The following is a 12,897-nucleotide window of genomic DNA, read 5'->3' on the forward strand; positions in this document are numbered from 1 at the left end:
TTGTTTTAATATTAATTTATCTTATTATAAGTGAGGTTATACATTTTTTCATAAGTTGAAACTGCCATTTCTCTATCTTTTCTGTGATTTATTGGTCCCTCATGCAACACTGTATCTGAAGGCATAGTCAACAGTGGCAGGCCGGGCGCAGTGGCTCACACCTGTAATCCCAACACTTTGAGAGGTCGAGGCTGGCAGATCACTTGAGGCCAGGAGTTTGAGACCGGTCTGGCCAACACGGCAAAACCTCGTCTCTACTGAAAATACAAAAATTAGCCGGGCATGGTGGTGCACGCCTGTAGTTCCAGCTACTTGGGAGGTTGAGGCATGAGAATCACTTGAACCCAGGAGGCAAATGTTGCAGTGAGCAGAGATTGCACCACTGCACCCCAGCCTGTCTAAAATAAAAATAAACAGTGGCAATCGGGCAAAAAAGTAGTGTCATAGGATTAAAATAAAATAAAATAAAACAAAGCAAAGCTCCTCTGAAGGGTACAGAATTCAGGGGCAGGAGAAGAGAGGAGTTATGGTAGGAATAAGACCCCATGAATAAGACCCCTTGTTACCAGCCTGGATTTCAATAACTCTGAGTCCTCTGGAGTTTTGCCGGGATAAACATGGCCACAGTTGAGCAAGTCTGGGGGCCAGGAGAGGTAATCAAGGCAGAGTCAATCCTCAAGAACAATATCACAGCCCACTTCTTAGACTTGGGTCCAAGGGCAGGGCAGCAATGGGGCTTCTATCCCAAGTTCTTGGACAGGAATTTGGCATTTATCCCATAAGTTTGGCATTTATTCCAAAATTTCTTGTCTAAGAACTTGGGATAGAAGCTATCGATAGCAGCCGGGCGTGGTGGCTCACACCTGTAATCCCAGCACTTTGGGAGGCCCGAGGCGGAGGGATCACGAGGTCAGGAGATCGAGGCCATCCTGGCTAACACGGTGAAATCCCGTCTCTACTAAAAAAATACAAAACACTAGCCGGGCGAGGTGGCGGGCGCCTTTAGTCCCAGCTACTCGGGAGCCTGAGGCAGGAGAATGGCGTAACCCCGGGAGGCGGAGCTTGCAGTGAGCTGAGATCCGGCCACTGCACTCCAGACCCGGCGACAGAGTGAGACTCTGTCTCAAAAAAAAAAAAAAAAAAAAAAGAAGCTATTGATGGCATGTTGTCTCCAGTCATGGTTGACACTGGAGCCCTGGACAGGGCTCTGCCTGTGGATGGGCAAGTGACTTTCTCTGTGGGGATGAAGGAAGGTGACCCTATAGACCTTCTCCTAAGACTGTAGAAGGCATGCCAAATGGCAAATACTACAGCAACCTGGCCTCGCCTTAGGACTGGATTTAAGAGTGTGGAATGGGCTGGATGCAGTGGCTCATGCCTATAATCCCAGCATTTTGGGAGGCCAAGGCAGGTGGATCACCTGAGGTCAGGAGTTCAAGACAGCTTAACCAACATGGTGAAACACCGTCTCTACTAAAAATACAAAAAATTAGCTGGTTGTGGTGGCAGGCGCCTGTAGTCCTAGCTACTCAGAAGGTTGAGGCAGGAGAATCGCTTGAACCCAGGAGGCGGAGGTTGCAGTGAACCAAGATCGTGCCACTGTACTCCAGCCTGGGCAACAGGAGCCGAAACTCTGTTTCAAAAACAAACAAACAAACAAACAAACAAACAGACCAGGCCTGGTGGCTCATGTCTGTAATCCCAGCACTTTGGGAGGCTGAGCTGGGTGGATCACCTGAGGTCAGGAGTTCAAGACCAGCCTGGCCAATATGGTGAAGCCCTATCTCTATGAATAATACAAAAATTAGCCGGGCATGGTGGCTCACGCCTGTATTCCCAGCTACTTGGGAGGCTAAGGCAGGAGAATTGCTGGAACCCGGGAGGCGGAGGTTACAGTGAACCGAGATCGCACCACTTGCCTGGGCAACACAGCAAGACTCCGTCTCAAAAACAAAACAAAGAGTGTGGAATATTGCTAGGAATGAATGACTGGGGCCAGAGATTCCTTAGGCCTGGCAGAGGTTTGCCCTGGAAGTGCCTGTGTGAGAATGATATTTAATTCTTAGCACCTTCTTTTCACAGGATTGCAACTAGCGTCTCAGGAAGCCAAATCTGAGCTACTCCTGGAAGTATCATCTTGGTCAACACTGGCTATAAAACCAAAAGTGGCTGCCAGATTGTGCAAGGAGGCAAAACTAGTCTTCCAGGTCTGGTGAGGGCATGTCGTCTTCAGTGACGTCACAATGACCTGAGGCTGTCAGGGTTCTTCTCATCACTTGCCTTGTTTTGACTGCCCCCATCAAGGCACAGCTGGCTCATTTGTCCCAGAAGGAAATGATGAAGCAAGCAGATGGATTGCTCCCTGAGCCTCCACAGCGCCTCCTGCTGGTGGTCGACCCCAAGGCCCACCATCCTGCCTTTAATTTATTAACCGGCTCCTTTCTTTTTGGCTTTGAAACACCCAGAGGTTCCACCAGCTTTCCAATAGTGAAGTCCACCTTTGTAGAGGAAAAAAAAACAAAAAACAAAAAAAAAACGCTTCCATTTTTCTGTCGCCCCTGCTTTTTCAGTTGAAAGAACATGAAGCGATTTCAGGATATTAGAAAAGTCCTAAGGCGTGAGGAAACTTGCCTAATCAGTTTTATCTGAATAAAACATCAGGTGAGTGTGGGAGCTGCCCTCAAGCAGGACCTACTGTCCTCCCAGGGCCCTCATCAGCACAAAAGCCCTGTCACTGGCTTGGAGTAAAGGTTTCCTATTTAACAAGATAAGCCAAACCCCTTGGGGCAGCAGAGATTTTTTTTACTGCTTTGGGTTTTCTTTAGAATTTGCAAAATTTGTGTGAAGGGCATTGGCACTGAGTCTGCAGCCCAGATGAGAACTGCTTCCCACATCCCTTTCCTAGGCTGGGGGGCTTTGGGGCAGATTCATGCTTAGGCTTGTGGGGGGCTTTTGTGTGCTGTGACCTGTGTGTGCCAGGGAACCCCTGCAGCAGTGAGGCAAAGTAGGAAGAAGTCTGGAATTGACATTAGAGCTGGAATCTCATTTTCTTTCATCTTGTAAACCAAAACATGACCATGGCAGATCTCAATTGATTAGAGGTTTATTTTGCCAAGTCTGAGGACTTGCCTGGGAAAAAGAAACCCAAGTCACAATAGGATCTGTGACCCGTGCTTTTTCCAAAGAGGATTTGCGGAACTTCAATATTTCAAGAAGTGTAAACCAAAAAGTATGTGAGATAGGTAACAATTAATTTAGAAATTTACGTTACCATCATTAAGGACGTGCACTTGGGAGAGAGGTCTGTGCCTTTCTCCAAAGATGTTTTTGAGGGCTTCAATATTTCAAAGCAGGAAAAGCAGGCTGGAGGGGAAAGACGGAGGGTATGGTCACATGACTGAATTCACATGTTGCAAGAGAAAAGGAGCAGGTAGGGGATAGTCAATTATATATTCATCTTTACAGAAGCTAAGGTGAACATAGAGTAGCTCTGTGGAGATAACTTTTTTCCCGTAGCTACCTGCTTAGGAACAAAAGGAAAAGTAGCTTCTTGGATAATTCAGCTTTCAGCTTAATATTTTTCTTTTGGCATAGTGAAATTAGCATCCCAAGTTTTTATTTTCCTTTGATAGAGGAAAGGGCAAGCAGGAGGGGAAGGAAGAAAAAAAGGAGGGTGGGTAGACAATGAGGCAAGTGGTTACATTCTTGTGAGGCTCTGGTTAGAGTTCAGTGAGTCTATGTTTTACATGTGAAAAGGAAAGGGTAGAGGAAAGTCAATTATGCATTAGTCTCATGCTCAGTCAATCTACATTTTTTATAAGATAAGGTAAGCATGTGAAATTACAGCTGTTTGGGAACAAAAGAAAGGCTGTTTTTGTTTTGTTTTTGCTTTTTTGTTTGCATGACTCAGTTCCCAAACTTAACTTTCCCTTTGGCATAGTGAATTTGAGGTCCCGAGATTCTATTTTTCTTTCACAATCTGAATGCAGAAAAGTGAGCAGAAAAAGCTTTTGCCAGGCAGTTTTAACTATTCATGCAATTATCCTGAATTCTGAGCATTCTTCATTCTCAGCAAGATTTTCTGTCCTTCCAGTTTAGCGGTGCTCTAGAAGCAAAACGAAACTCTTGCATGGAGAATTGAGGAATCTCTCTGTACATCTCAAGCCCCATGAGTTTGGAACTGGAGGGAACAGCTAGAGGTGCCCTACTACTCTGCAAGGCCTTCAGGAGTTACTGGGAAATTTAAATTCCCAGCTGTCTTAAAGGAGCCCATAATCTAACAAGAGATAATATATTCCCAAAACACAGGTCACATATCTGCAGCAAAAACGGAAGGGCTAGTAGAAGCGCACGCCTCAGCAGGACAGGCTACATAATCTGTGGGGCTCTGTGCAAAAATGAAAATGCGCAACCTCTTGATCAAAAGACAGGAAAAATGTGCTTTTAAAGGTACACATAAAGCCAGCCACAAAAAGACAAATATAATCTGAGGTGCCTACAATAGTCAAATTTATAGAGACAGAAAATAGAATGGTGGCTAGTATCATATTACTTATGATACCCAATACAGTGCCTACACATCACTCTTATGAATTCATCATGCCTGTAATCCTAGCACTTTGAGAGGCTGAGGCGGGCAGATCACTTGAGGTGAGGAGTTCGAGACCAGCCTGGCCAACATGACAAAAACCCATCTCTATTAAAAATACAAAAATTAGCCAGGCATGGTGGCACATGCCTGTAGTCCCAGCTACTTGGGAAGCTGAGACAGGAGAATCGCATGAACCCAGGAGGGGGAGGTTGCAGTGAGCCAAGATCGTGACACTATACTCCAGCCTGGGTGACAGAGCAAGACCCTGTCTGAAAAAATCAAAAGAAAAGAAAATGGTGGTTGTCAGGAACTGGAGCGAGGAGGGATGTGGAATTATTGTTTAGTGGGTACAGTTTCAGTTTAGGGAGATGAAAAAAGTTCTGGAGATGGGTGGTGGTGATGGTTGCACAACAGTGTGAATGTACAATTGCCCTTTGGTATTGGAGGGGGATTGGTTCTAGGATTCATCAAGGACACCAAAATCCATGGATTCTCAAGTCCCTGGTAATAAATGGCATAGTATTTGCACATAACCTACGCACATCCTCCTGTATACTTTAATTCATCTCTAGATTACTTATGATACCCAATACAATGCCTACACATCACTCTTATGAATTCAACATAGTACTCGGTACCTTGCAAATTCAAGACTTGCTTTTTGGAACTTAAGTCTTTCTTTTTTTCTGAATATATTTTTTCTTTTTTTTGGTTGAGACAGTGTCTCACTATGTTGCCCAGGCTGGTCTTGAACTCCTGGCCTCAAGTGATCCTCCTGCCTAGGTCTCCCAAACTGCTGGGATTACAAGTGTGAGCCACCACACCAGCCTTTTTCCTGAATATTTAGATCCATGGTTGGTTGACTCCATGGATGTGGAACCCAGGGATGTGGAACTGAAGGATACAGAGGGTTGGCTAAGTACCACAGCACACCCAAAAATAGTTAAAATGGTAAATTTTATGTATATTTTATTACACACACAAAATGGTAGACATAGCTTTTTCCTTCTTTTGTAGTCTTTCTCTTGACTTGTCATGGTGCTTATTTGCTACTTAATGTCATTCTAAGAAAAACTACAGGCGGGGCTCAGTGGCTCACACATGTAATGCCAGCACTTTGGGAAGCCGAGGTGGGTGGATCACCTGAGGTAAGGAGTTCGAGACCAGCCTGGCCAACATGATGAAACCCTGTCTCTACAAAAATACAAAAAATTAGCCGGGCATGATGGCTGGTACCTGTAATCCCAGTTACTCGGGAGGCTGAGGCAGGAGAATCACTTGAACCCGGGAGGTGGAGATTACAGTGAGCCGAGATCGTGCCACTGCACTCCAGCCTGAACAACAGAGCTGCTCTGTCTCAAAAAAAAGCAAGAAAAACTACAAATTAAAAATTTTGGCATGCATTTTACCCTCCAGTTTTGTATTATACAATGCCAATTTTAAATGTAAATATCAGAATATTTATCTCAAATTTGGAATCACTGAAATTACACAATTTGAATTTTGTGGTTCATCCCAGAAGGTTTATCTCCTGCTGGTGGGTAGGAGGGGAAGGAGAGATCCAGCTCTCTGGGCAGCTGCCACCTGTAGAGAATTGAGAAAGCCTCGTCCCTCCCTTAACTCTAAGTTCTTACAAAGAGTTCAGACTGCCAGCAAGGCACATTGTCTTTGTAGTGGCCTCAAGCTGTGTGTCTAGGGCAAAGCAGGGTGATTTTTTTGGACGGAGAGGTTTTCCTTGAGCATTGTCTGGATCAAATTCCAGAGGGTTATGCCCCACTTGGTTCTGTTTGCTAGCGTTTACTCTTATTTCTTTTTTCTTTTTTTTTGAGACAGAGTCTCACTCTGTCGCCCAGGCTGGAGTACAGTGGCCGGATCTCGGCTCACCGCAAGCTCCGCCTCCCGGGTTTATGCCATTCTCCTGCCTCAGCCTCCCGAGTAGCTGGGACTATAGGCGCCCGCCACCTCACCTGGCTAATTTTTTGTATTTTTAGTAGAGGCGGGGTTTCACCGTGTTAGCCAGGATGGTTTCGATCTCCTGACCTCGTGATCCGCCCGTCTTGGCCTCCCAAAGTGCTGGGATTACAGGCTTGAGCCACCGCGCCCGGCCGCATTTACTCTTATTTCAAGTGTCTTTTTGGGATTTTTCAACCTTGGACGTTTCCGTGTCCTGCACTGTGAAGAGAACCCCCCCAAAGCAGCTTTCCTAGCAATTGTCAGCACAGCAACTGCACCCTTCCCCTGGAGGAAACAGGCCACCTCGCTAGGCTTCTGAAGCCCCATTCCCAAGACGGCAGGTCAGGGAAAACTAGCAGTGACCCTAGATCCTTTTCTCTGGGTGCCAGTAGGAAGTCATTTGCTTTTGAGCTGAGGGATAATCAGGTTAACCAAAACAGTCCAGGTTGAGCCCTGCCCAATTCAACTGGCAAAGGTGCTGGGAGTAAAGAGAAACACCCTGAAATTTGAGCAAAGTCAGATCTAAGGGGCCATGGGAGGCTGACAGCTTGGTTTTGGTCCTGGGAAGCACAGCGCCTGGCTGGGCCCAGTGGGGAGGAGCTCCTGGCCAGCAGCCAGGAGCCAGGACCAGCACTGGGAGGCTGGGCGCCACCCTGCCCGCGATTTCACAGATTCTGGTCTTCTATCTCAGCCCGACAGCCCCTTTCGAGCCTCAGTGGGCTTCAGCGAAGAGTTCTGTGTGGGTCTGTGTCTCTCCCAAGAATGAAGACTGGATCTGTGGTTGACTAGGGCTTTTGCTAATGTTATATATCTATAAAGGGTTCCTATTTCAAATAAGTCACCATCCTTTTTAGCAAGAGTTCATAGAACCTGATCACAGATAACATTTATGTAAAACAAAATAGCACAATGGTTTCCCCTTTCTACTGTAAAGCTTGAAATGAAAAAGCCACATTTCAGCTCTCTGCAAACAAAGCTTGCTGAACGACAGTGCAGGAGGGCTGCTGCAGAACACACCTTCATCTTTCTTTTTTTGACCTTTGTGAATGCTGAATTTTCAACATTAGAAAATGGTTTTTCCATGGCTCAATTCATTAGGCAATCAGGTATCACCAAAGTTCATTTTGATAATCTCTGCCACAAGTGAGCATTCGAGGAGGTAACTGTGGTGCAGTGCCAGAAGGTCTGGGTTCCCATCTTGGTCCTGCCTCTCCGTAGCTGTGAGGGCTGGTAAGACAGTCAGCCTCCCTGGACTCTTGGTTTCCTCATATGTAAAACGGAGGCAGTGAATCCCCTATGTTTCACAAAATTGTTGTGAATATATAAAAATATATGGAAAAGCACTTATTCCGTACTTGATACACATCTTTTCAATGTGTGTATTAAGTTACACTCCATTTGCGATATTTTCTGCAGCATTCCCCCATCCCCCCAATTTGATAAATAAAAAAAATAAAAGTAACATTTAAAAAATTGCTGTATTCAAAATTAATAATAAACTTTGGGGAAAATAAGCTTTAAAACAAAAGTACATAAGCAAAAATAAATAATTTACACCAACCCACTAACCTAATTTTCAGAGTAAAGCCATTTCCAATTACAGTACTGTTATCTCGGGAACCAGCCTGTGGTTAAACTTTGATAATTCATTATTTCTAAAAAACAGTAATAAAAACTGAATACTAAGCAAAATCTTTAACAAAACCACTAGATTTAACTTTTTAATTTTAAATAAATTTTATAATTTTGTACATAATTCAACGTAATGCCAATATAATTAGCATTTCAGCTTGAAGAGCTGGTTTTTAACAGGGATGGGAAACTATAAATTATTCAAATAGTCTGCAAACCATGAGATACAAATAAAAATGGACAAACATATAGTAGAACAAAAACCGCAGACACTCTACTAACTGGGGAAATATCTGAAGGCTTTACATCCTTTATTATCCATAATGGCTTTTGGAATTACGATTGTGTGACATATAGAACCTTTGATATTTTAGATACAGCCTTTATTTTTTTTTCCATGGGAAGTTAAAAATCCATCATAAGACTCCATAAGACTCTACTAGTCTTGCATGTAGACTCTAGGAGTTTGTGATCTGATAAAAGAGTAACATGAAAATTTACTGTATTGCCCTAATTTCATACTTCCTTGTACACAATGAATCACTCTGAGAATCTATTCCAAGGGTTATACACACAAAAGTGTCAAGAATAAAATGTTCTCCACTCTGGCATAAAAATGTGTACAGTGTATCAGGAATGGAAAACTTCTAATTTTCCTGGGCCCGGGCTTCATGGATTTCTGCTGCCAGAAGATGAAAGACTCCTTGCTTTATTGCTCCATTGTTCTGAGGATTAATCATCCAACCCTGGTGTTTCTCCTTGTTGGATTCTAGATGCTATTCTGATGGCTTCTTCCAGAGATGGCTGTTCTCCAAGCTGAAACAGGAACACACACATCAAATGCTAACAATTCAAAAGCCACAGTCAAGAAAATGCCAAAGAAATGTTATATGCTAGAAGGAAAACTTCCCTCTGTAATTCTGACACTTGGTATTGTTAAGATACTACTGCTAACTCAATCATTAAGAGAACAAAACAATTTTCTGCAGGGGAGGATAATGCAATGCAATTTCTTTTTCTTTTTTGAATTTAGAATCCTAGGTGCAGCCAGGCCTGGTGATATGATGAGGTCTCAGCGGGGTACGGTGGCCCATGCTTGTAATCCCAACACTTTGGGAGGTGGAGGAAGGCAGACTGCTTGAGCCCAGGGGTTCAAGACCAGCCTGAGCAACATGGCAAAACCCCATCTCTACTTAAAAAATATAAAAACTGGCCGGGCGCGGTGGCTCAAGCCTGTAATCCCAGCACTTTGGGAGGCCGAGACGGGCAGATCACGAGGTCAAGAGATCGAGACCATCCTGGCTAACATGGTGAAATCCCGTCTCTACTAAAAAATACGAAAAACTAGCCGGGCGAGACGGTGGGCGCCTGTAGTCCCAGCTACTCGGGAGGCTGAGGCAGGAGAATGGCATAAACCCAGGAGGCGGAGCTTGCAGTGAGCCGAGATTGCGCCACTGCACTCCAGCCTGGGCGACAGAACAAGACTCCGTCTCAAAAAAAAAAAAACAACAACAACAAAAAAAAACCACCCTGGCTAACACAGTGAAACCCCATCTCTACTAAAAAATACAAAATAATTAGCTGGGTGTGGTGGTGGGCACCTGTAGTCCCAGCTACTCAGGAGGCTGAGGGAGGAGAATGGCGTAAACCCGGGAGGTGGAGCTTGCAGTGAGCCGAGATCTCGCCACTGCACTCCAGCCTGGGCAACAGAGCAAGACTCTGTCTCAAAAACCAAAAATTAGCTGGGCATGGCAGCATGCACCTGGAGTCCCAGCTGCTGGGGAGGCTGAGGCTCCCACCTCAGAGGAAGAGGCTGAGGGGCAGACTCTTCCGCTTCCTTGGTTCAGCCACCCTATCCTGTCTCAGCCTCCCCTCCCCTCCCCTCTCCCCTCCCTCCCTCCTTTCTTTTTCTTTCTTTCTTTCTTTTTCTTTTTCTCTCTCTCTTCTTCTTTCTTTCTGCTGTGCCTGGCCTGCAATTTATTTGGGATTCTGATAAAATCTTCATACAGTCCGGCCATGATGGCTCACGACTACATTCCTAGCACTTCGGGAGGCTGCAGGAGGATCACTTGAGCCCAGAAGTTCAAGACCAGCCTGAGCAACATAGTGAGACCCCATCTCTATTTTTAAATGAATAAAAACTTAAAAAAAAAAAATCTTCATACATGCAAGAGACAAAAGATGCTTACCTCAGCCAACAAAAGAGCTTCTTGAGCCTTTGGCTTCTATACCCACAGACTACATAAAACCAACAGCTGACATTTCCTCTAGTGTGTTCTAACTCTTTATCAAGTAAACACATGGGGGGAAAAATCTCCCTAAGGACAGGTAATCTGCACCTAGCCCCTAGGATTCTATATTACTTTACATTCTTTTTTTTTTTTTTTTTTTTGAGACAGGGTCTCGCTCTGTCACCCAGGCTGGAGGACAGTGGTGCGATCTTGGCTCACTGCAGCCTCAACCTCCCTGGCTCAAGTGATCCTTCCACCTCAGCCACCAGAGTAGCTGGGACTACAGGTGCACACCACCACACCCAGCTAACTTTTGTATTTTTGTAGAGATAGGGTTTCATCATGTTGCCCAGGCTGGTCTCTTTTTTTTTTTTTTTTTTTTTTTTGAGACGGAGTCTCGCTCTGTAGCCCAGGCTGGAGTGCAGTGGCCGGATCTCAGCTCACTGCAAGCTCCGCCTCCCGGGTTTACGCCATTCTCCTGCCTCAGCCTTCCCGAGTAGCTGGGACTACAAGCGCCCGCCACCGCGCCCGGCTAGTTTTTTGTATTTTTTTAGTAGAGACGGGGTTTCACCGTGTTCGCCAGGATGGTCTCGATCTCCTGACCTCGTGATCCGCCCGTCTCGGCCTCCCAAAGTGCTGGGATTACAGGCTTGAGCCACCGCGCCCGGCCTGGTCTCTTTTATTTTGGGGTCTCATTTGTTACCCAGGCGGGAGTGCAGTGGCACAATCTTGGCTCACTGCAGCCTCAAATACCCTGGGTACAAGTAATCCTCCTACCTCAGCCCCCCGCCAAATAGCTGGGCACTACAGGCACCCACCACCACACCCAGCTAATTTTGTGCTTTTTGTAGTGACGGGTTTTCACGATGTTGCCCAGGCTGGTCTCTAACTCCTGAGCTCAAGCTACCTACGTGCCTCAGCTTCCCAAAGTGCTGGGTTATAGGGATAAGCCACCATGCCCAGCTGCACCTAAGATTCTAAATTCTCTGCTTCCCAGAGAATGATTCCTTCTAACTCTTCTGACATTCCCCTCTTTAAAATGGGGGCTATGCACAGATTCTCAGAAGACTTATTTAGGATTTGTGTTTCCACTAGGTTTCGCTCTAAGGAGTAGCTCTTAAGTGTTTTATAGACCCCTGCCTAATTTGAAGATGCCTGGGTGGGTGCACACAGGGATGTACACCTGAAGGTTTTTTTTTTCTTGCTATAAATTCCCCTAGAATATGAAAAGATAGGTAGAGAACAAAGTGCTGGTCTCTTTGAGTCCACCTCAAACACTGCAATTTCCTTAAAGTAGGCTAGGTGATAGAGATTATTCTGTACCTTGCCTCCTGTAAAGGTTATACACAAAGCACAGTGTACAAAGTTGAGAGCTATGAGCAGCACTGCTGTCAACTGAGGACAGCTTGCCTTGGTACTCACCTGAACTGCAATCTGGGTGCCATTGGATGTTGCTACTAAGGTCAGAGGTCTGGTTTCTGTGGTTACTAAGTGATGGCTATGCTGCTGGTGCCCCATTTCTGATGAGGCAGTATGGAAGGCTGCCAAGTCTTGAGCTACAATTGCAACCTAACAAAACAAATCACACACATGAAGAATTAAATCTGAGATTTAAATAGGTTAAAGTCCACTTAATACAATGGACTGTCTTCAAATTGAAAAAGAAAAACTCCTCTGACCATAGACTTGTCAAAGCCTATATTGGAAGGAAGTTGAGGCTCATTATTTAAGGTTATGAAGTAAGCCAACAGCAAAACAGGGTAGAGGACACTGGAGAAATGGATCTGCTATGCCAGGCCCCATTAGCCAGGGAGATGTGGCTGTACCTAGGTTCAATTACCCCTAAGGGGCTGCTTGGGAAGTTATGCATGTGGACTAATTTGTACCTCAGAAGTCCATTTTTTTCCCTGAGATTGGATCATCGGAGAAAATAAATGATTATTTTCCTGTTTACTTGTCATATTTAAAATTAGATTTCCATTTAACTAGGAAAACTGAAAGGTCCAGTGGTATTACTGACAAACAGCATCTCATCTCACACTCATTTCCCATTTTAGACTGTATGGAATCTCCCCATACTCCTCTTGCAGCATCTAGCCAGGAGGATTAAACGTGCTTTTGTGGCTCTTATACCACAAATACAACTTTTTTAAAAAGGCAGATAACATGGAAAATGGCAATTAACTATTTCTGTTAGATGATATTCTAAAATTTTACTCAGCCACATTCAGAGAAAGAATAGATTAAAAATGAAAACTGCTGTTTTACTTGGCTATTCACCCACTAAAAATGCTACATTTTAAGCTAACAGATATTTAGCTTGGATCAATCCCAGTAATGTTCCCTAATTCTATAAGAACAACAGATTTCATTCCAGCAATGTCTAAGTAGCTTATATTGGGCTAACCTTCCTGCAGATAACAATTACAAACCCTTGACAAAAATACGAAAAAGCAACTATTTGAAGGCTTTGAGCAGCAATGAAAAGCT

General features: G+C 44.6%; 1 protein-coding gene across 4 annotated transcripts in view; it reads right to left on the minus strand.

Annotated features, from left to right (window-relative positions):
* Window positions 1-8,003: 8,003 nt before the first annotated feature.
* Window positions 8,004-12,897, minus strand: part of ZNF143 (zinc finger protein 143) — a 62,992-nt gene continuing 58,098 nt past the window's right edge. For all 4 annotated transcript variants that reach the window (XM_025357809.1, XM_025357807.1, XM_025357808.1 and 1 more), the window contains 2 exons: window positions 11,830-11,976; window positions 8,004-8,992 (listed from right to left, as the gene is read on the minus strand). In XM_025357809.1, coding sequence (XP_025213594.1) covers window positions 8,909-8,992; window positions 11,830-11,976 — 231 coding nt within the window. In that variant the 3' untranslated portion in view covers window positions 8,004-8,908. The remainder of the gene's footprint in view (window positions 8,993-11,829; window positions 11,977-12,897) is intronic.

This window comes from Theropithecus gelada, chromosome 14 (assembly GCF_003255815.1).
Source record: "Theropithecus gelada isolate Dixy chromosome 14, Tgel_1.0, whole genome shotgun sequence".
Taxonomy (NCBI): Eukaryota; Metazoa; Chordata; class Mammalia; order Primates; family Cercopithecidae; genus Theropithecus; species Theropithecus gelada.